The 23,873-nt window shown below is 38.5% G+C and overlaps 1 protein-coding gene across 15 annotated transcripts; it reads right to left on the bottom strand.

Moving 5' to 3' along the window:
* Positions 1 to 689: 689 nt before the first annotated feature.
* LOC146896780 (E3 ubiquitin-protein ligase HAKAI homolog) lies at positions 690 to 7,486 on the bottom strand. Of its 15 annotated transcripts, none has more exons than XM_085732154.1 (6): positions 5,206 to 5,393; positions 4,984 to 5,054; positions 4,793 to 4,855; positions 4,198 to 4,534; positions 3,238 to 3,296; positions 690 to 1,843 (listed from the first exon to the last, which is right to left on the bottom strand). In XM_085732154.1, the coding sequence occupies exons 4-6, from the start codon at positions 4,450 to 4,452 to the stop codon at positions 850 to 852; spliced, it is 1,308 nt and encodes a 435-aa protein (XP_085588280.1). In that variant the 5' UTR covers positions 4,453 to 4,534; positions 4,793 to 4,855; positions 4,984 to 5,054; positions 5,206 to 5,393; the 3' UTR covers positions 690 to 849. The 15 variants fall into 15 exon arrangements, with proteins under 15 accessions (XP_085588280.1, XP_085588277.1, XP_085588278.1 ...); XM_085732151.1 differs by having other exon boundaries at positions 4,198 to 4,538; XM_085732152.1 differs by having other exon boundaries at positions 4,793 to 4,879.
* Between the last annotated feature and the right edge of the window lie 16,387 nt (positions 7,487 to 23,873).

Consider the following 23,873-nt stretch of genomic DNA (forward strand, 5'->3'; position numbering starts at 1 on the left):
AAAGGGGAAGTATGTGTGAATTGTTTGATTTATTTTTCCCTGACATGCTTGTGATTTTGTTTTGATTGATCGATCTTCTAATTTGTTTTTCTGCATGTTCCTCCTTCAGAAAAGTAAAATAAGCTAAAAAAACCAATGCAGCTTAAATGAGATTAATTTTGAATCATAAAAATAATTAACTCGTTTGTTTTGTAAGCAATTGTAATAAGTGTGTAGTTATAAAAGTTTTCATAGTTGAATTTTGATCTGCTACTTTGAACTCCTTTGAAGACCCTTTGTCCAAAAAAACTAAACTACATATTTGAATATTAATTCTCATTCTTTTCAATCTCTTCTCTTTATTTTTCATACAAGTGATTTCAAATTTAAAATGTACGGAAATAACATTTGGATTGAAAAGTTCATTTCAAGTTTCATGCTTTAGTACTAACTACACTACCAGATGTCAAATAATTGATGAAGGCAAGCTTTGTCCCTCATATAGTTCGATCTAAATCAATGGTTGTCATACCACATTCATACCAAAAAAAAAAAAAAATGGATGAGGTTGAAGAGCCATATTATTCCAATTTTTCCAACATATTCGATTCCATTCTCCAAAAAAATAAACGATGAAGTTGAAGAGCCATATTATTCCAAGTTTTCCAACACATTCGATTCCATTCTCATTTGACGATTCTAGTGCAAAATACGCAAAATAAAATTTTCTATTACCTTTGGTAAACAATAAAGGAAAAACTCAATTCGATTAGCATGTACAAACACAAAAAGACCAAAATGTAATAGAAATTGCAGTTTAGTGATTTCAAAGATACAAGAGACATATGACATGAATGATAGAAAACCTTATCAGCCTTGACCATTAAAGTTGTCACGGTTATCATGCTGCCAACCATAACCTTGACCATCATGTCCATGATCACCAGGATAGTAGTTTGGTTTCAACATGTGGGCCGGAGGTGGTGGTGGTGGCGGGAGAGGCATGGGCTGTGGTGCCAATATACCTTTAGAATCCCTTGGATCCACAGCCATACCACCACCTTGTCCTTGTTCAAAAGGAATGCCTGCTGCATTCCAGGGCTGGGGGTAATTTCCTTGAAAATTTGGGCCATTTGGGACACCTTGTGGGTAACCCATTAATGAATTTGGGTCTCCACCAATATCAGAAGACGAGTCCTGCCTAGGCATATCATAGGGAGCAGCATAAAATGGTTGAGCTCGGTCTTGCGGGAAAGGGGGATAACCAAATGGCACAGGTGGGTTCAGCATTGGGTTTGGGTGTGGGAGAACATTGCTGGGTTGTGCAGGGTGCATTGTTGGATACTCAGGAAATGAGTTATCTGGACCAACTGATTGCTGCTTGTCAGTAAACTGAACAGGTTCTTGTGGGGGGTGCTGCTGCATGTCGAAACTTTGCTGGTGAAAGCCCTGCTGCATACCTCCAACAGAACCAGACATGGAATCTGAAGGGTGATGTTGTTGGCCGAAAAATGGTGGCTTTTGCTGCATTCCTGGCCTTGAAAGAGCTTGATCTCTTGGTGGTTGCCGACGGGTTCTGTCTTCCAGATCATGATGTTGAGAATTTGAACCTGGAGAAAAAACTTGCCTTTGGGGGCCTCGAGCAGTGGAGTCTGAGGCTGTAGGTTGTCTAACACTTTGTGCTTCAGACTCATTTCCGTCTTCTTTATCTGCATTGGGGCGAAGAAGATCGGCGTGGAATTCATGGATATGAGATTCAAAATCAACTCTCTTCAAGAATGACTTGAGACAATGAGGAGCTGCACATATTAGGATTCCTTCCATCACTTTGATAGTCTGAATCTTCTGGATTCGTCCTTCACACCTGTGTACCAAGGAAGATGAAAAACCCTTTTTAACATACACACAATATGCTACACAGAAAAGATAACTTCTACCCATGGAACCTATCAATTATCCCTGAAGGTCAACATTAAGGTTGATATCATCCCAAAAATTCAAGTTTTTTAATATAAGCGTGTGGATGATTTTATATTTAACATGCTTTATCACGAAAGAGCCTATTGGCCTTAAAGCATGCATAATGCAACAGCCTTACACTTGCACATAGGCTCATAAAGTACCATTAAGCTTTTTATTAGTGGACACTGGACAGAACTCAAAGTGCTGAACTCCATTAGAGTTTAGTACTTTAGTTCGTATAGTGGCAGAAATATCTGGATATAAGCTATCATGGTTCTTACACTTGCACATAACACGCATAAATAACAGAATGTGCAGATTATTCTCTTCAATTACTAATTTACTCAGTTAGGCTGAGTCAGCTAGGCAGTTATGAGTCTTATGACTTATGATAGGTCGTCTTAAATATAAATCTATGTTGTACAAACAAACAAACAATTCATGAAATATTTTATCGATTTTCAGTTTCATCTCTCACAAATGATCTCTTCCGTACTCTCAATTTTAAAATTCAGAGTTACCTAGATTTTTTCCAAACTCTAGACCACTTGATATCATTTTATAAATCAACAATCCTTAAACAAAAAGTTCTTCAGCTAAAGATCATTAATAATTTTATATCTGAGACAAAACACAAGGAAAACAGAAAAAATGATTGAATAAATGCGCCACTCTAGTATCTATTTTATTGCAAAGTGGGGACAGATATTGCTACATACATGCCAATAGCATGGACACCATTTTCATCTATTCAAGTGGGCAGATTTTAATCTGTGTGAAGATGGTCCCACAGACATGTAAGTTGTAACTAAAAAACCCTCCCTCAACATGTCAGGTTAGAATGATGACTCAACAAGGGGAAAAGTAGAGGGACTCAAAAAAAGCAATCAAATATTTGAGAATGAATTTCAAAATTGTATGTCCATAGGAAAGGTTTAATGCATCCCTATAGAAATATTATTCACCTATTGACTGGAAAATGAAAAGCACGTGTACACAGTACTGTTACAATTAAGCTTAGTTAATGAATGAAAGAAATTTACAAAACAACTAAAAGTGGGGCAATGATTGTGAAAATGAAAAAAATGAAAAAAAAAAAAACAGTAGTGAAATGAAGAACTCAAATAGTGAAAGACAGCATGCGAACAAGACGATTAGGACACGGAGCAGTGGCGACTGTTTTCTAATAGCTACCTCACTGCTTAAGTAATTAGCAAACATTAAGCTTCAAAGCTAAGAGTCAATGGTCTTCATTGCTTTGCTGTATGAAGAGAATAAGATAAGAAAAATACTTACAGGTAGCATGATGAATCACTTCTAGCACAATCGAGACAGAAAGCATGGTCACAAGGGCTCTGCAACATCACAACCCTATAGTAAGCCAACATCAAGGAAACTAACAAGTTCTAGGCTTCTAGCACATATTCAGTGAGAAAACCCACTATCAAAATCAAAATTTTAAACATAGCAGCCAAATCACAAAACAAACCAAGCCACCTTTGGAGGCGTGCATAACATCTAGAACTCTAAACAGGAAAGAAAAAGAAAAAAAAACTGCATAAGAAAAAAAGGTGTTTTGATGCAGCTATAAAGTACATTTTGTCATTTTCAACCAAATTTCTGATAAAAATGCAAAGTCATTGATGAAATAACGAGTGTCATCTATAAATGCTAAAGAACAAAACCACAAGGCCATTATAGTAAAGTAATATATTTCAAGGTAAGTAGAAAAATGAAAAGTCAACACCAAATCAAAGGCAAACAAGGACATACAACAGCTATCCACTACTCCACTAAATTACTGCCCAGCAATTCAGCTAGCATGCTTACTTAAATAGATTCTAATTTGTTTCTGCAATGAATTTTTTGGAGTGAACACATGGTAAAACTAGAACAAAGAATATATCCAACTTTATTAAATGTTTATAGCATAAACACTTATCATATAAGGGCGCTTATATATAATATAAGATATTTCTATAACAAAAGGCAAAATAAAGTTAAACTATTTTCATATAAGTTGTTTTCATAAGTTATCCTAGAGAGCTTGTTTCCGTAACATCTCCCAAACAGTTTCACAAGTGCTTATGTCAATAGATAAACTCAAATAAGTCAAGCCAAACAAACCCTAAGGCCAAATATAAAGATTACTAGTATATTAGAACACGATAACTTATATCCTGTTTTGATTAAAACCATCCTAGCAAGCAGAAGCCTAAATGAAAAAAACAGGTTAGAATGTAAGAGAGTAATTACCAGCCTTCCATAAATCGCAATCGGAAAATCACATCGAACACAGAAATGAACTCGCTCACCAAGCTGGCGACGGGATCTACGACCCACATTCCTAACAACAGAAAAAGCAGTAGCTGTACCAATACCCTTTGCAACAGGAAGATCAGCAAGGACCAAATGGTCAGGGCAGGCAACCGTAACAGTCTCGACAGGCGATTGCTTCACGCCTGCCGACCCATCAGAGGATGGATTCTTACTAAGCCGAATCTGAAGCATATTTCAATCAACTTCTTCCCTCAAACCTCTTTCAATGCAATACTTCAAATTGGGTACGAAATATACCAAATTATTCACCCTCCTTCCTTATCAAATCAACAAAAAAAAAAAAACATTTTTAGATTTAAAAACAGAAAAAGGTTAACCGATAAGTGAAGCATATATTCAGAAGCAAACAAATTTTACCATCAGACGGTTATAATTGATTCAATGTGTAAAAAATCTTTACACTGTCAGTGCATAGGAATATTAAATCCTTATCAATAAAAGTGCTAAATAAGCCTAGAAACATGAATCAAATAAAAACAATATAAACAACAAGAAAATGAATTTGTAGTACAATATTGAATTGAATCCAACGGTGTCACAATGGGGGATCGAATTCGATGTAATTCTTGGTTATCTGCATAGAAACCCCAAATAAACCCTAAATTGAAAAAAAAGGGGGATTTTTATATTTTATTTTTAATATAAAGGGTTTGGTTAATGAAAATTTGAGATATAGATGAAAGATTAATTGCAGAAACTTACTTGAACAACACAAAGTTAACGAATCTAGATTGTTTCAATCTCAGATTTGAATAGCTTTGAGGTTCTTCGTTCTGCAATTCAGAAACGGATACTACTAATTATAAACATAGATTGATAAGCTAATCAAATTTCTAAAAATAAAATAAAATAGAAAAAGAATTTTGAGAGGAAGGAAAAGAAAGAGAAAAAAAATTGAATTATAATTTTGAGTAAAGTAGTAACCCTAATTTTCGATTTGTGTGTTATCGTTGAACGCGGGTCAATGTTAAAGTTTGGATTTAATCGGGCAACAAATGAAGAGTGGGATCGAACAAAGATCTCAATTAGATTGACACGCAGCCGCAAATTTCCAAAAAATACACCCAGATATTATTGATGAAAGAAGGTAGGATAAAAGATTGAAGATAGGTGAAAAAAGTCGAAAAACAATAAATATATATTAAAAAAATTATTCTAATAGGGTTTACATATAATTGAGCTTTTAACTATAGTCACGAATATGCAAAATAAAAAATGTGTTTATATTTTGATGAAGGCAAGCTTTGTCCGTCATATAGTTCGATCTAAATCAATGGTTGTCATACCACATTCATACAAAAAAAATGGATGAGGTTGAAGAGCCATATTATTCCAATTTTTCCAATATATTCGATTCCATTCTCCAAAAAAATAAACGATGAAGTTGAACAGCCATATTATTCCAAGTTTTCCAACACATTCAATTCCATTCTCATTTGACGATTCTAGTGCAAAATACGCAAAATAAAATTTTCTATTACCTTTGGTAAACAATAAAGGAAAAACTCAATTCGATTAGAATGTACAAACACAAAAAGACCAAAATGTAATAGAAATTGCAGTTTAGTGATTTCAAAGATGCAAGAGACATGACATGAATGATAGAAAACCTTATCAACCTTGACCATTAAAGTTGTCATGGTTTTTACACCGTTTTGGTTTGGTTCCCTGCTGAATAGTCTCTGCTGAAGTTCTTGTGCTAGGCGGTTGAGGTCTTGTAGGATCTTTTTGGTGTTTAGGTGGTTTATCGGGTGATGACGCAGGGGTATGCATATGTTTTGTCAATTGTATATTCTCGCGTCATTACTCTTAGGGTGGTTTTTAAATGGGTTTTTGTTCGAGCCTGGTGATTGAATGACAACAGATTTCCCCTTATTTGTATTTTTTTCCACCCAAGCTTATTAGTGCTTCTCGCACGGGCTTCGCGGTTAATAATATTTTGCCGTTTCAAAAAAAAAAAAAAAATTTGGTTTCAACATGTGGGCTGGAGGTGGTGGTGGTGGTGGGAGAGGCATGGGCTGTGATGCCAATATACCTTTAGAATCCCTTGGATCCACAGCCATACCACCACCTTGTCCTTGTTCAAAAGGAATGCCTGCTGCATTCCAGGGCTGGGGGTAATTTCCTTGAAAATTTGGGCCATTTGGGACACCTTGTGGGTAACCCATTAATGAATTTGGGTCTCCACCAATATCAGAAGACGAGTCCTGCCTAGGCATATCATAGGGAGCAACATAAAATGGTTGAGCTCGGTCTTGCGGGAAAGGGGGATAACCAAATGGCACAGGTGGGTTCAGCATTGGGTTTGGGTGTGGGGGAACATTGGTGGGTTGTGCAGGGTGCATTGTTGGATACTCAGGAAATGAGTTATCTGGACCAACTGATTGCTGCTTGTCGGTAAACTGAAAAGGTTCTTGTGGGGGGTGCTGCTGCATGTCGAAACTTTGCTGGTGAAAGCCCTGCTGCATACCTCCGACAGAACCAGTCATCGAATCTGAAGGGAGATGTTGTTGGCCGAAAAATGGTGGCTTTTGCTGCATTGCTGGCCTTGAAGGAGCTTGATCTCTTGGTGGTTGCCGATGGGTTCTGTCTTCCTGTTGGTTACTCTCCTACCAACAGCATGGATAATGGTGGTCTCTTGAGGCTCTACTTAACGCCCAGTGGCCGGAGAAACGGTGCCTCAAAAGGAAGGTCCAATCAGGCTCATTCATTTGCTAGAAGTGCACTTAGGTTGTATTGAAACGAAAAAGGGAAGAAAAAAAAATTGAAGTTCCATAAGCTGTTCTTTGGTTTCATGCTGTTGCATTTGCTGCATTTCTTGTGTAAAATTCACACATGGCTATGTATTCTTCATGGTTGGTTGGTTGGATTGGATAAAAACACCCTGCAATTTTTCTTTTACTGTTATCAGCTATACTGCTTCTTAGATTATATTAGATTAGATCACTCTCAATAACAAGTATTTTTCCGGCGTTTCTTTCTTTTCCACTAACCATATGCTGATCGTGATGTTGCTTGAGGGCTTGTGTACACTTTTGTTCCTGGTTTGTACTGAACAAAATATGTATATGTTGATGATGTTAATTAAATCAGTCTTAATTTTTTGCTACATGGTGTTGTGTATGTTTGGACTAGCGGCGATAAAATCTCGGTGGTTTACATTTTTGAGCATCTTCAAAGTTATATTGCACAAACCCAGTGTGATACCATACATGCGAATTCTTTTCTTTTATTGCCTGAAAAAGGCCCGGGAATATGGTATGGCAGTATGGTGCCACTGAAAATTGTGCTCTAACTTTGGACAGGATGTGTTTTATTTTTGTGTCTTTATTCTGCAAAAGGTTAACTGATTGGTGCAATGTTGGGAGGGTTTATAATTTGGGAGCATTTTAACTTGAATTTTTGGAATGTTATGGATTCCTGCAAAAGTGATAACAAGGTGGGCTCATGCCACCTGGTTTTGCTGCTTGTCATAAGTTGTAGTTTTGAGTACAACACGATAGATATATCTGTTGTAGTCGAGAGTGCTTTTTCTTGCTTAGTTGGTATCAATTAATCAAACTTTATTTACATGTGACTTACTTCAGACAGTGATCCCAAACAAAACATTACCTTATTAGCTTTGTGTTATATCAATATATTCATTCATACCTTTATGTCTATTCCTTGCTGGCTTGTGTGATGGAAAGGTAAATTTGAAGTTTAATAAATTCTCTGCAGTTTATGAGTTCTACAGTGCTTCAATTATGTATTACAAATTTCTGCAATCTTGTCTCTTGGTATTTTTAATACTGTTAGGATCTTGTAACTGTTCTTCTGAGAAGTTGATTTATTTTCATTTATACGTACACAGTTACCTCAATGTGATGTTTTTTCGGCGTTGTTATTTTAGTGATGCATGGCCCTTGATGGCACTGAGTTACTGAACAAGTGTCTTTAACATTGTGGAAAAGAACAGGGGTTAACTGTAAGAATTAGGGTGTTTTTGGTTTTATGGTGGGTATATCGAATCGGGGTGATCCACTATGATTTTACAGAAACTACAAAGTGTCGCTTTTAGAAAATCATGGTGGGTCGTCGTGATTTTGACATACCCATCGTGATACCGAACATAGGTTAAAGTTTATGTTCGGTATCATCGGATGTGATGTGGCTATTACAGTAACACTTTGATTTTGACGAAACTACTAGGTATAAGTTTTACAAAATTACAACTGATTCATTGTGATTTTGTCAAACTTATTGCTTAACAAACAAACACTAGATAGAAATATTAAGTAATGAAAAGGTTAGGCCTGGTCTCCCTGCATGTAGAAAAAGAACAATTTTGTAGATTTTTAATGTTGTGGAGCTACTTCCGAGCTACTATTTTATTTGAAACTAGAATATGTTGTCGCATGTGGTATGAAAGGTCAACATCGTTTGAAGCTTTATATGATTTTCATTAATGTAGAGATTTGTTTGGTCTATTTAAAAAATAGAAGGAATCTACTCCTTTATTCTTTTCCAAAAATATTATTGTCTCTAATTATTTGCTGTTCTTCATACATACTTCAATACCTCCTGTATATTTTATACTATTTTCTTTTGATGAATCAGGAATAATTTCAGTTACTTTACTTTCCAATGAAAAATGTCTTTGTTGGCATTGGTGTGCTTGAACATTTTAGAATTTATTGGGTTGTTCAATTGCTTTTTTTATTTGGATATTATAGACTCTACAATCAGAGCAATGCAGTTTATGGAGCATTTTTTATGGTAATTTGTTTAAGGAATTTGTTGAGTTTCATATTCATACTAGTGGTTCTCACAATGTCACATCATTCTTATAGAATTTATACAGAGTTTGCTCTAATGATAAAAAAATTATGCAACTCTTAAGCAATCTCATTTTAATAGTTCTTGTTTGCATGAAACATTTTTTTTTATTCCTTTTTTTTTTGCTGCAAAAGAGGGCAAAGCCAATTTTTTTTTTTTTTTTTTAATTCTAATGTTACCGTATGTTAAATAAGCTACTTCCACAAAAGATGCAATCCACTTTTCAACATCAGATTTCATCAATGGGTATAAAGAAAACAAAACAAAGATATGTTTATTCTCTTATAAAATCATGTTGGAAACTAGTCCACATTACTTAATACAATCCAATGAATTTAAATTACTAGCAATGGTTGCTAAATTGTTTGATTTAGCTTTAATTGTTCTAGGTTTTTTAGTAGGAATATGGGAAATTCTAATTATAAGAAGAGGGTTGGTTTTCAAACAATTTTGAAGTGCAAGGCTTTCATCGTAAAACGATTATAGGTCCAACATGAAACTAGCTACTATGATCAAATGTCTTGAAAACTTTATTTTATTTAGAGAATTGTAAGAATCGCTAGGATTATAAAGATGTCAAAAGAACTTCATTTGAAAAAATGGAGTTGATAAAATTTGAAGAATCACAAGGATTCTAAAGATGTCTAAAGAATCTCACGATTCTAAGGATAGTGGATATTCAATAATGACAAAAATCTCCCATTTTACTTGTATAGCTACTGTGCTTAATTGTAAGTGAAATGGTTCACAAACTTTGACCATTTGATCATATAAGTTAGTTTTCATTGACTAGAAGAAAAGAAAAAAATACAATTCCATATACAAAAGAGTATATTAAACAAACCTTCCTTCAAAAAAATAAAAATTAAACAAACCTTGAAGAAGGAGAAATCTGACACTATAGATGAATAGATTATGTTATTCTAACTATGATGATTACTTTAACATTGACAACTAGATTTTTTTTTGTTGAGACAAACACTTATTTTATGTTAGACTAGATTAATATTTCACTACCAAAAAAAGACTAGATTAATATTTATTGCATTTTTCATTTGAGACTTGTTTACGCTATAATAGATTGATGTTTTTCTTAAAACTTTTTTTTTTGACAAAATTAAAACTTTTGGATAGGTGTTTATTGAGTCTCATTTATTTTAACATATATAAATGTTATAAAAAATAGTATTTTTTTTGTTGTTTACATATCGTTCAATGTGAAACTTTTGATCAATCTAAATATTTATATCTAAGAATATGAAAAAGAAAATTATATAGTAGTTAATGCATTGAAATTGTGTAATTAATTTATAATAAAGTCAAAAATATTTTCCTTTTATGGTAATAATTCCCATTTATGATATGTTTAACTAGTGCCCGGGGGCACCGGTTAGTAGGACCCTTTATTTAAATATGTATTTGTTTTTATTATGTTTTTAGAAGTATTCTACTACTTTTTGTTTATTTCCAATACATATGTAATATCAAGATAATCAAGTAAATGATGAAGAATTAGTGGAAAAAATGCAATTAATGAAGCCTTGATGACCAATGATCCATTTATGTTAGTAGAGAGATTCTTCAATTCAAAGTAAATAGAAAATGACAGTGTAACAATCAAATTTTGTTTGCACAAGGATTTTTTCCACATTAGGTTGTGGATAATCCTTACACTCGGTGTTACCTATGACTTCTTGTAACATATGATTTTTTACTATGGGTAATGACATAATTTCTTTTATTTATCTTCTATAGTGACTTGAGTGTAAGTATGTTGTCATATTCTTAGCATCATGACTCTATTTAAGATTTTTTTTTTTGTAGTATAAAAGAAATAGAATATCGATAAATGAGTCAACAATATTAAGTTCTTTATATTATAAGACAATTAGAACTATCTTTACTTCATACCAAGGTTCCTTGTTAAACACCTTGTTTAGATCCTAATTAGCTAGTTAAAATCTTTAGGCCAATCACATATTCATCATTTTTTTTTGTTACAACTAAACTCTTCTAAGACTTACTTTACTCTATTTTGTAATCGTTACAACTGCTCAACCTAAATGATAGTTTAAAATTTGATGACCTTGCTTAAGGAATTATCTCTTTTTTCATTTATACGAGATTTTCATCAAGTATCAACTAAAAAGCTCAAATCTCTAGTTTAGTCACCAAAGAACCGTAAAATAGTTCACCTAAAGTGTTCAACAATCTATAGGGCTTCAAAATCATTTCATAAAAAAGGCACAAGACATACGATAATGACACAAAATTGTACAATAACATCTAACATATTGTTATACCCTAATTTTGGACCTAAAAATACTAGTCCAATTCTTCTTTTCTTGCATTACAAGCTATTTGAACTATCTCTCGATCAGTTGCATCTTTCTCTCGCATTTTATTTCAATTTTATTTGCAAAATTTACATGTAAGGGTATTTTAGTCATTTCCTGCATTCAATTCATTTTAATCTTTGAAAATTGTTTGAGTCTTTTAAATTGGTTTGTATAAGCCCTTGTTTCAATCTCATGTCAAAATTCATTTCAAAAAATATCGCTTAAGTCATTTTTTAGTCAATTTAGCCCCTAGGGGCATTTTAGTCATTTCCTGTGTTAAAATTTCTGCTTAAATTCTAAAAAATTGTCTCTGAGTCTTTTAATTTGTTTGAATAAGCTCTTGCTTCAATCCCTTGTTAAAAAATCATTTTAAAAATTGCATTTGAGTCGTTTTTAGTCGTTTTAGCCCCAAGGGCGTTTTGGTCATTTCACATAAAGTCTCGTATCTGCTTTGTTTTTAATCGTCTCGTTTTACGTCAATTTTCAATTTACTTTTTCAATTCAATTTTAGTTTAATTCTCATTTTAGTCCTCGTACTTTTGTTATTTGCATTTTAATCCTTTTTTAAGTTTGTTATGGTCAAAGTCAAAGTAAGTCAAGGTTTGTTACAAATCAAATGCCACGTGGCAGTCCATCATTGGTCCAAGCATTCTCACATCACCTATAAATGGGTCCAAGTCAAGGTCAAGATTCACATTTTTTCATCATTCAATCATTTTCACACAAAAATCACAAAAGTTCATAATTTATTCTCTCAATTTTTCCTTCTCTTCTAACCAACCTTCTCTCTCCTCTAACTAACTTCTCCTCCTCTTCCACCACCCTAACCAACTTCCAACCACCACCCAAACCACCATAACAACCTCTTTCTCCACCACTCAACCACCATAACAACCTCTTTCTCCACCACTCAACCACCATAACAACTCTCTCTCTCACCTCTAACTAACTAAAACCACCCTCAACCACCACAACCTTCTCCAAAACCACCCTCCACCACCGTAAACCACCATTCCACCACCAATTTTCAAAACCTTCATCACCACTTCATCGATATCCGTCGGCATCCATTAACAACGCCGTTTCAGCCTTGTTTACAAATTCATCAACGCATCGAACCAAACTCGTGCTCATCCAATTCAAAGAAAACAAGAACAACGCAATTCACGACGACGGTGACGGTAGCAAATCGGAAACAGGATCGCAAGAACAGGGAAGAAGTGAATCGAAGGCTCGAAGCATACGATCGTGTTCGATAACAAAAGCAACAACGAGTTTCAAGGCAAGGTTCAATTTGGCTTGTTTTGTGTCGAATCAAAGAAGAGAGAGTTGAAGCTTGCCATCGCACTCATCTCCAATCTGTTCTAAGGTATCATCACTTCAATCCTTTGATTCGATCTCGTTCGTTGCCGGCTCGCGTAAATCCGTCAATTCTTCTTCCCTTGCGTTGAATTTCGGCCATGGATATGTGTTTATGTGCTTTCGGTGTAGTTGTTTATGGCCGTATGTTCGAGTGTGCGTTTTTGAGAAGAAGAGAGTAGAAGGTAGCATATTGCCGTGTTAGGATGAAGAAGAAAGAATGGTTCAAAAAGGATGAAAAAGAAAAGCGGCCGTTGCCGCAGATTTTGGGGAAGAAGAAGCTTTAAAACGTTTTTCTAGTGTGCCGGACCGGTTCGGTTGAACCGACCCGTTCCCGAACCGGTCCAGTTTGTTTTGCTTGATCCACATCCTTTTTGAGCCCATTTTGCATGCCCGAAGGTTCTTTTGCTATATTCACCCCTTTGTATCTCGTCGTTTCTTGTTTTTTTTTGCTATTTGCACCCTTTCTTGCCCAATTTTCCTCACAAAAATCCTAAAATTTTTTCTATGTGTTCTTAATATTTTTTCTAACATTTTTGTGACATTTTTTTGTGCTAAAACTTGAGAAAAATATTTGAAGCATTTTTTTTCCTATTCTTGTTAAAATTAGTACTTTTCTTGCCTATTTTTAGCCTAAAAAATCCTTTAAAAATTCCAAAAATTCCTATGTGTTCCTAACCTTTTTCTTGATTTTTTTTTGTGATATTTTCATATATTGAATCTTGGTTAAAAAAGGTGTGTGGTATTTTCTTGTCGATTGTTTACTATTTTTGTTGAAAAATTGTGAAATTTTATATGTTTTTGTGTCTAAAAATTCTCTAAAAATTCTAAAAATTTTCATGTATGTTTCTTGATAGTTTTGTGGTATTTTGGTGATAATTGCTGCATGTTGAACTTGATAAAAATATATGTGGAGTTTTCTTGTGGTTTTATGTTACCTTTCGTTAATTTCTTGTGAAAATTTTGCACGATTTTGATCCTAAAGTCTTGCTATGGTATATTGATCCTTGGTGTTAGAATTCGCAATGTGTATACCCCTGATTTAGAGTCGCTCTTTACTGTTTCGAATGTGTGATAATCGGTTGCTTAGTTGGCAAGTTACTCGTTATTTTTAATATGTGAATTAGTGTAAAATTGGCTTAATTTCATACCATGATCCCTTGGCTTATAATTTTTCTTGTGGCTTTCACATTGGGGCTGAACCTAGAACCCCTTTGAAAATGCCAAAATGGACCTTTTACTTGCTTAGGAATTTTGGTATTCTATTAAGTACATTTTTGCCACTTTTCGTTGTTTTTCACCATGTTGATATGCTTCATTTTTCTTGCCACTTTTTTGCTATCCAATGCCTATTATTACTAACCCTTTGTTCATTGTTTCATAAGCATCTCATATCATATTTTCATCTTCTATTTCTTGCACCTTTATTTCTTGCAATTTAATTTGTATAAAGAATTAGAATGTAAACACTTAGGAAAATTTTGTAATATTTTTTCTTATGCAATTTTAATTTCTTGGCAAAGAGGCCATAGAATGTACCTAGGGCATGATGTAAAGGACAATGGACTCTAATGATGTACACCGACACAAGCACCGACACATGCACACACATCACTAAGTAGCTAGAATATGCATGTTTAGATGTATGGTTAGGATTGTATGTTTAGATGAATGCCTAGGACTTATACTTAGAAAAAACCAATTTTTCAAACAAATGTGAACAACTTCACACAAATCTTTTCCAAATAAACCTTGGGATCCAATGTCCCATTGTATTTTCTTTTCCATTTTCTTAATCAAATTTCAATGAAAATAATCAAACTTTGACCATATTTCGTAATTCACTAATTCAACCCCACTATTTCCTAATCTCATGCCCTTGAGGCCTCTTTCTATTCTTCAAACTCCATTTTTCAAACTTAAAATCAACCAACAAAAACAAAAAACATTTTTGAGAGAGAACTACGGTGGATTTGATCCCTTAAACGGGTACGTAGGCAAGGAACAAAATTCCTTCAATTCAACTAAAATAAAAAATCCAAAAACATTCTTCTCCCTCCAATTCTTCACTTAGAAAATTTTTAGGTGTAAATAACATTTCAAAATAGCATTTAAAAATAAAGCGCGCGCGTAGAAATTAAAGACGGTTCCTATAGGTTACTATAGTCGTTATGGGTGCCTAACACCTTCCCGTAGCGAAAACAACTCCCGGACCTCGATTCTCAAGGGTTTTGCTTACTTTTTCCCTTCCCAAGAAAAAATAAGATATCACCGGTTTAAAAGGTTCAAACGTAATCAATGTTTGACACCCGAAAACCAAGATAAAACAGCCGGCGACTTCACCGGGGAGATTCGAGAGTTACGCCTAGTCTTTATTTCCACGCTTGCGCTCTTTTTACTTGTTTCTTTTACTTGCTTTCCTATGTGAATAAATGTTTAATTTCTTGCAAACGTGTGGGGTGAGAATATCAAAAGTCCCGCACCCGGGCTGAGTGAACTTAGGATTTAGGAGGGATATAATCGACAATTCATTCCGGGGTTGCCTCGTGTTTTGGATTATGCGATCAATCCCACATAGCCGAGGCATTTTGGAGGTGATGTTGTCGGCGCGGGTTGTCGCGTTTAGGCACTTTACTTCTAATTGTTCTATGACGCTATGGACCGTAGATAATCAAACCCATCCATGGCCATTTTCTAGGACGTAGTGCGGAGGCTAAACCGAGTGTCGTCTCGAATTTTAGTCGTCACGCGATACTACACTCAAGTTAGACCTTCCACGTATAATCATGGCGCGAGTGTTGTCTCGTGGCACCATGAGATACGTCGGAGAGGTTGCAACTTGGGAACCTTTTTAGAACCCGGTTACTATTATCCTAAAGCCCTAGTTTCACCGGACACCGTGTCCACCCATGACTCCTCGACTTTGAACTTCAACCCACCATGTTTTCTCCGAACTTGAACATAATCTTGCATTCATGCATACATGCATACATGCATAAACTTTTTGTCATGCATTGTTATCGAAGGGCTTAGACAAAGTTGAATTTGTAAACATTGTAGGATGAAGATGACTAAGTCCTACAAGTTCAAGGAAGTGGATTTGGCTAGTTTGAGGGATTTGGCACTCAAGATTGAGGATCCGATCGGTTTCCGACACCGTTACGGGGCTTTACTTCCTATTCTCCATACTAATGTGGATGAGAAGCTTGTGCACACTCTGGTGCAATTCTATGATCCAGGGTGCTCGGTGCTTCACTTTTCCGGACTTCCGGTTGGTGCCTACTCTAGAGGCTTATTCTTCCTTGACAGGTTTATCTATTGCTAAGGGGATACCTTTCTCAGACCTGAAAATCCTCTTCCTCCATTGGTTATTGCTAAGGATCTCTACCTCAAGACCACCGATGTCTCCAAGAATCTTGTTACTAAGGCACATATCCGAGGGTTCACTTCAGAGTATCTTCTTGGGAAAGCCAACCTCAATACCACTCGTCGGGACACTCTTGAGGCTATTCTTGCACTTCTCATCTATGGGCTTATTCTCTTTCCGAATCTTGATGGCTTCGTGGACATGAATGCTATTATGATCTTCCACTCCAAGAATCCGGTTCCTACTTTGCTAGTCGACACATACCATGCTATTCACGATCGTTCCAGCAAGGGTCGTGGATACATTTTTTGTTGTGTGCCTCTCCTCTATAGGTGGTTTATTTCGCACCTTCCGCAGTCTTTCCACGACAATCCGAGGAATTGGTCCATTTCACGAAGATTATGGCTCTCACTCCTAATGAAGTGGTTTGGCTTACTCCGGCTTCTAGGGTTAAGGAAATTATCTTTGGTGGTGGAAAGTTTCTTAATGTACCTCTTCTTGGTACCCGGGGTGGAATCAACTACAACCCGGAACTTGCTTTGCGACAGCTTTGGTTTCCCGATGAGAGATAAGCCCATCCATCTTGCTACGGCTCCTTATTTCTTTCACTACTCCAATGCTCCCACCGGAATTAGAGAAGATTTCATGCATGCTTGGACTAAGCTTCGGAAGAAAGAAGTAAAGCATATGGGTGTGAGGTCCGGTATCGCTCATGAGGCCTATACACGGTGGGTGATAAATCAAGCCGAGGAGATTGGTATGCCTTACCCTTCTATGAGATATGTGTCCGCGTCTATTCCTACCATGCCTTTGCCTCTACTCCCACCTACCCAGGAGATGTATCGTGAGCATCTAGCTATGGAGAGTCGGGAGAAGCATCGGTGGAGATCTAGATACTATGAGGCCGAGAACTTGATCATGACTTTGGATGGAAAGGGTGAGCAGCAGACTCATGAGGTCTTGACACCGAAGAAAGAGTTAGCTAAGGCTAAGAGAGAGATTGAAGAGAAAGATATATCGCTTATGAGGGACTCCAAGAGAGCTAGGGGGGCCCGTGACTTCTATGCACGATACCGCGACTATGAGTCCGACTACGAGGACGATGTTTCCACTTCCTATGCTTGAGGATTTCCATTTTCTCGTTGTTATTTCCATTTGTTTACGTTGAAATTGTCTTGTAAAACTATATGTTGGTTGTTTGTTTCCCGTTTATGTCAATGGTTGTTTAGTAATGTTTACAAGTTTATAATTTGTCTAAAACCCTTCGATAGCGTAAAAGGAGTCCTTTTTTGCATGCATTTACCCATTTCATGCATCATATGCATTCATTGACCACAAAGAACTTCTCTCGTGCTCATTGCCTCCTGGTTTTGTCCGCCGCAGCCCGAAAAGTGGCTCGTGTTCGCAAAGTCTACCAACCAGATAGAATTCATCGTACAAGATTTCACAAGAGAAGGATAATGGCTAACTTTGAAGAAGAAAATGCTCGCTCCGGCTGAATTGGCTGCTATGAAAGAAGATCTAGCTAAGGCTCACGACGCTATGACCACCATGATGGCTTCACAGGAACAACCAGCCACTTCTATTCCAAGCTTATCGCCGAGGTGATTCCCTCTATCCCACTCGTCTACCGTGGCTACCGATGCCCGTTTTGTTATGCCCAACGGCCGTCCTTACGGACTCCCACCTTTCTACTCTCCTAATACCGCCGCCGGTGTCTCCGGTTTGCCGGTCAAGGACGGATCCCCGTGTCCATCGCTATGCCTCAAGTAACCACGCTTGTTACCGACCCTATTGTACACACCGTGCAACAGGTGATTGATGTTGATACTCCGCGTGGACAAGATCCCGCGATGGAAGCTATGAAAAGACAGTTGAAGGAGTTGGCCGGGAGAGCTCCGTGAAGTCAAGGCTAGCCGGGGAAGCAATGGTGCTCCTACTAAGGCTCGTGATCTATGCTTGGTATCCCGATTCGAGGTTCCTAAGAAATTCAAAGAGCCGAATTTGACAAGTACAATGGGACTTCTTGCCCACACAACCATGTCATCCGGTATGTCCGAAAGATGGCTAACTACGCCGACAATGATGCACCGATGATCCACTCGCTTTCGCAGTAGCTTGACAGGATGATGCGAGCAGATTGGTACACTAGTCCGAGCAAAGACAACATTCATACTTTTGAGGAACTCGCCGTCGCTTTTGAAGGTCAATATGAATTCAATACCCGTCCGAGGCCAAACGAGACTCTCTCAAAGCCCTATCTCGTAAATCGATGAAACATTCCGTGAATATGCTCAAAGATGGAGAGGGGCAGCTGCCCGTGTTTCTCCTCGACTTGATGAGGAAGAATTAACACGGACATTCCCGAAGACTCGAAGAAGGAATATAAGGAGAGAATGATAGTCTCTGCTCCAAACAACTTTCTCGATATGGTTACAATGGGCACTCGACTAGAGGAGGCCGTCCGAGATGGTATTATTGTCCTTGAGAAGGGTGAATCTTCAAACAAAGTGCACCAAAGAAGTACGGTAACGGTCATCACAAAAGGAAAGAATCCGACGTAGGGATGGTGTACGGTAACCCATCCGCAGCCATGCAACTACCTCTCGCCTTATCACTACATGCAATACTCTCGGCATCCGTTCTTCCCACCTTTCTACCAAGAATATCCTCTCGCCACCGGTCAACCACCAATGCCCGTCAATGCTATCCCTCGGCAAGCACAACAACGGCCTCCCCGCCCAACAACAACGGCAAGAACAACAGGTCCCCGAGCCAAGCCTTCTTTTCCACCAATACCAATGTCGTATGGGGAGCTACTCCCAACTCGCCGGCCAAGGGGCACCGTGTCACTGGACCAGTGCAGGCCTCCGCCTAATCCATTGCCTCCCGTGTTCCGGCAGGACCTAACATGTGAATTTCATCGTGGTGCTCAAGGCCATGATATTGAAAATTGCTTTGCTCCGAAATATATTGTGAAAGATCCGATAGAAAAGGGACGTTTGACTTTTGAGAATAGTGTTCCTCATGTCCTTGATAACCCGCTTCCAAACCATGCCGCCGTCAATATGATTGAGGCCTTTGAAAGGATTCCCGTTCCTCAAGAGGATCCCGTGTTGGATGTCCGCAATGTTGTTACTCCCTTGGTGCCATTACATGTCAAACTTTGCCGAGGCTTCTCTGTTCAAGCATGACCATGATTCTTGTTCGTAATGTCCGCGGAATCCTATGGGCCGCCGTGTGGTACAAGGTGATATCCAGAGCCCGATGGATGACAAACACTTGATCGTCGGTGATGTATGTGTGATTGTGCCGGTTGTTCCATGATTCTCCCGTTGAAAGTGCAAAGAATGTTGAGCCTTTGGTGATCGGGCTACCCGGTCCGTATCTTATACCTCTACCAAAGCAATTCCCTACAAATACAATGCAACCATGGTTGAAAATGGGGTGGAAGTACCTACGGTATCTCCGGCTACGCTTGATAATGTTGCTAGTGAAGTTACAACTCTCGAAGTGGGAAAGTCCGTCCACCCTTGTTTCAAAGGCAGGTGGTCACACCTATTGCTACGGTGACTCCACCGGTTGCTCCTCCCGTTGACAAGAACACCGGCCCAAACAGGCCAATCCATTGAAGAGTCCAATCCGGACGAAATTCGAGGCTTATCAAGAAAAGTGACTATAAGATTGTTGATCGACCGCTACAAACCCCATCAAAGATATCAATTTTGTCTCTGCTCATGAGCTCCGAGGCTCACGGGAAGGTGTTGATGAAGATACTTGAGCAAGCTTATGTTGACCACGAAGTCTCCGTGGATCATTTGATGGTATAGTAAGCAATATTACCGCCCGCAACAACTTGGGGTTTGATGATGATGAGCTCCCCGAAAGGGAAACGCCACAACTTGGCTCTACATATCTCGGTGCATTGTGGATCCGACATGATATCTAATGTGTTGGTAGACACCGGATCGTCTACGAATGTAATGCCCGAATCAACGCTAAGACAATTGAGCCATCATGGAATTTCTCCGAGGGGTAGCGGTTATCCGGTTAAAGCTTTTGATGGATCCCGCAAGGATGTTCTCGGGGAAGTGGACTTGCCAATCACCGTTGGTCCCGAAACATTTCAAATAACTTTCCAAGTCATGGATATCAATGCCTCTTACACTGTCTCCTCGGAAGACCATGGATCCATGACGCCGGAGCAAGAACTTCCACTTTGCATCGAAGCTCAAGTTCATGAGAAATGGTAAGGTTGTCACTATATATGGTGAGGAGGCATTTCGGTTAGCCAAATATCATCATTCTCTTGTGTTGAAGCAGTGGTCCGCGAAGGAACGTCGTTTCAAGGCTTGATCTGTCGAGGGTGCGTAACCCCGGAGGGCCGGGTGCTAGCATGACCTCACCGAAAGATGCCCGAAGGCTGTCCAAGCAGGCAAGCCGCCGGGCCGGGGCAAGGTGATTCGGATTCGGAAAACAAGCGTAAAGAAGGCCTTGGATTCTCTCCAACTTCGCCGTTTCAAAGGGAACCTTTTACAAAGGCCGGGTACATCAATGCTATTACCGAAGATGCTCTGAAGGTGATCACGTGCCTCGCATTTGTTATACCAGAGGCACCGTGAGAAATTGGGAAGCCATTGATGTTCCTTTAGTCATGCATGCTTCCATGTAATGTGTTTTGTTGCTCATGTTTTTTTGTTTTCAAAATAACAATCCTTTCGCTTCCGCCCAAGGCGAAAGTGATATCTTTGTAAGGGCGTGTTTGTTTCGGCATTGCCGTTAATCAATAAAAAGTTGTCGTCTTTTTTCACGACTCTTTGCTTTTTTTACCTTTTTAGTGCCTTTTTCTTGGAAATAATGGTAATGTCGAAAAAACCAAAACATCCGTATTTTTCTTATTAATTTCAAAAATCCGCATAAAAACATTTTTCTAAAATCATCCCAATCATATTATGCATTGAACCACAATAAACCCGTTGAACACGGTGACCCTATGGTTCCTCCAAATTTTGAATTCCCTGTATATGAAGTGAAGATGAGGATGATGATTATGAAGAGATACCGTATGAGATCACTCGACCGCTTGAGCAAGAAAGAAGAGCCATTCGGCCTCACCAGGGGAAGAGATTGAGCTTATCAACCCGGGCACCGAAGAGAATAAGCGAGAGATCAAGATTGGTGCTGCACTTGAACCGAAGTGAAAAGGAAGATTATTCAGCCTTCTCCATGATTATCCAGATGTCTTTGCATGGTCCTATGAAGATATGCCGGGTCTAGATCCCCGTATTGTGGAGCATCGGATACCGACAAGGCCCGAATGTCCTCCCGTCAAACGAAATTGAGAAGGTCTCGTCCGGACATGGCTCTTAAGATCAAGGCCGAGGTACGAAGCAAATTGATGCGGGTTTCCTCATGACACTCGAATACCCCGAGTGGATTGCCAACATCGTACCGGTACCAAAGAAAGATGGGAAAGTTCGAATGTGTGTTGATTATAGAGATCCGAATAAAGCCACCCAAAAGATAACTTCCCATTGCCTCATATCGATGTGCTTGTTGACGCATCGCTCAATCCAAAGTGTTCTCCTTCATGGATGGTTTCTCCGGTTATAATCGATACGAATGTCTCCCGAAGATAGAGAAAAAACGTCCTTCATTACTCCGTGGGGAACGTTCGTTATAAAGTGATGCCGTTTGGCTTGATAAATGCCGGGGCTACCTATCAAAGGGGTATGACCACTCTGTTTCATGATATGATTCACAAAGAAATTGAAGTATATGTTGATGATATGATTGTGAAATCAAGTGATGAAGAGCAGCATATTGTGTATTTGAAAAAGATGTTTGAAAGACTAAGAAAGTACAAGCTGCGGTTGAATCCTAACAAATGCACATTTGGTGTAAGATCCGGAAAGTTGCTAGGCTTCATTGTCACCAAAAAGGCATTGAAGTTGATCCCGACAAAGTCCGAGCCATCGTAGAGATGCCGGCCCCTCAAACCGAGAAGCAAGTCGAGGTTTCCTCGGACGTCCGAATTATATTTCAAGATTCATATCTCACATGACCACTACTTGTGGACCAATTTTCAAATTGCTCGAAAAAACCAGCTTTGTTGTATGGAATGATGAATGCCAGGAAGCTTTTGATAGCATTAAAGAATACTGTTGGAACCACCTATCCTTGTCCCGCCAAAGGTGGAAGGAAGGCCTTTGATTATGTATCCGTCGGTGTTAGATGATTCGGGGCCGTGTCCTCGGTCAACAAGATGAGACCGGTAAGAAAGAGCATGCTATCTACTATCCGAGCAAGAAGTTCACCGACCGCGAGACTCGGTATACAATGCTTGAAAAGACTTGTTGTGCTTTAGCTTGGGCTGCCAAACGCCCGCGTCATTATATGGTGAATCATACAACTTGGTTGATATCCCGAATGGATCCAATCAAGTACATCTTTGAAAAGCCCGCTCGTTACCGGAAAGATCGCACGTTGGCAAATGTTGTTGTCTCGAATATGATATTGTGTACAAAGCTCAAAAAGCAATCAAAGGAAGTGTCCTTGCCGAGCATCTTGCTTGTCAACCTCTTGATGATTACCACCAATTAAATTTGATTTCCCCGATGAAGAGATTATGTATCCGAAAGCAAAAGACCGTGAAGAGCCGCCGATCAATGAAGGGCCGGATCCCAATAGTAAATGGGGCTTAGTGTTTGATGGTCTTGTTAATGTTTATGGTAAAGGAATTGGGGCCATCATTGTAACTCCACAGGGGCACCACATTCCTTTCACCGCTCGAATAACTTTTGAATGCACAAACAACATAGCCGAATATGAAGCATGCATCTTGGGTATTGAAGAAGCCCTTGACCCGAGGATCAAACACCTTGACATCTATGGAGATTCCGCACTTGTCATCAATCGGATAAAAGGTGAATGGGGGACTCATCATGAGAAACCGATCCCGTACCGCGACTATGCAAGACGTCCGTTGACATACTTTACCAAGGTTGAGCCGCACCACATCCCTCGGGATGAAAATCAAATGGCCGACGCTCTTGCTACTCCGTCTTCCATGTTTCGAGTCAATCACCGGAATGATGTGCCTGTAATCAAAGTGCAACGTCTTGATAGACCCGCTCATGTGTTTACTATTGAAAATATGCCGATCAAGCCGACAAAGATGTGAATGACAAAAAGCCTTGGTATTACAACATCAAACAATTCTTGCAGAATCGGGAATATCCACTGGTGCTTCCAACGGGGATAAAAAGACTTTGAGACGATGGGCTAGCAAATTCCTTCGGACGGAGAAATCCTATACAAGAGGAACTATGACATGGTCTTGTTAAGGTGTGTTGACAAACAAGAAGCCGAGAAATTGATGCATGATGTACATGATGGTACTTTTGGGACCCATGCTTCGGGTCATACCATGTCAAGGAAATTGTTAAGAGCCGGCTATTACCGGATAACTATGGAGCGTGACTGCCACAAACATGCCAAGAGATGTCACAAATGTCAAATTTATGCCGATAAGATTCATGTGCCTCCACATGCCCTCAATGTTATATCTTCCCCATGGCCTTTCTCTATGTGGGGCATTGACATGATTGGAAGAATTGAACCAAAGGCTTCCAATGGACATCGTTTCATTCTAGTGGCAATTGACTATTTCACCAAGTGGGTTGAGGCTGCTTCTTATGCAAATGTGA

The sequence above is a fragment of the Medicago sativa genome, chromosome 8, assembly GCF_051527215.1.
Source record: "Medicago sativa cultivar Bolivia chromosome 8, Bolivia_mono, whole genome shotgun sequence".
NCBI classification, from domain to species: Eukaryota; Viridiplantae; Streptophyta; class Magnoliopsida; order Fabales; family Fabaceae; genus Medicago; species Medicago sativa.

Excerpts from the sequence above, each read along its gene's own strand:
- LOC146896780 (XM_085732159.1), bottom strand. The coding sequence starts at position 4,452 with ATGCTTCAGATTCGGCTTAGTAAGAATCCATCCTCTGATGGGTCGGCA. Across the intron at positions 3,297-4,197 it reads TTGCGATTTATGGAAGGCTG|AGCCCTTGTGACCATGCTTT; the intron begins GTAATTACTCTC and ends GTGATGTTGCAG. Across the intron at positions 1,844-3,237 it reads AGTGATTCATCATGCTACCT|GTGTGAAGGACGAATCCAGA; the intron begins GTAAGTATTTTT and ends CTTGGTACACAG.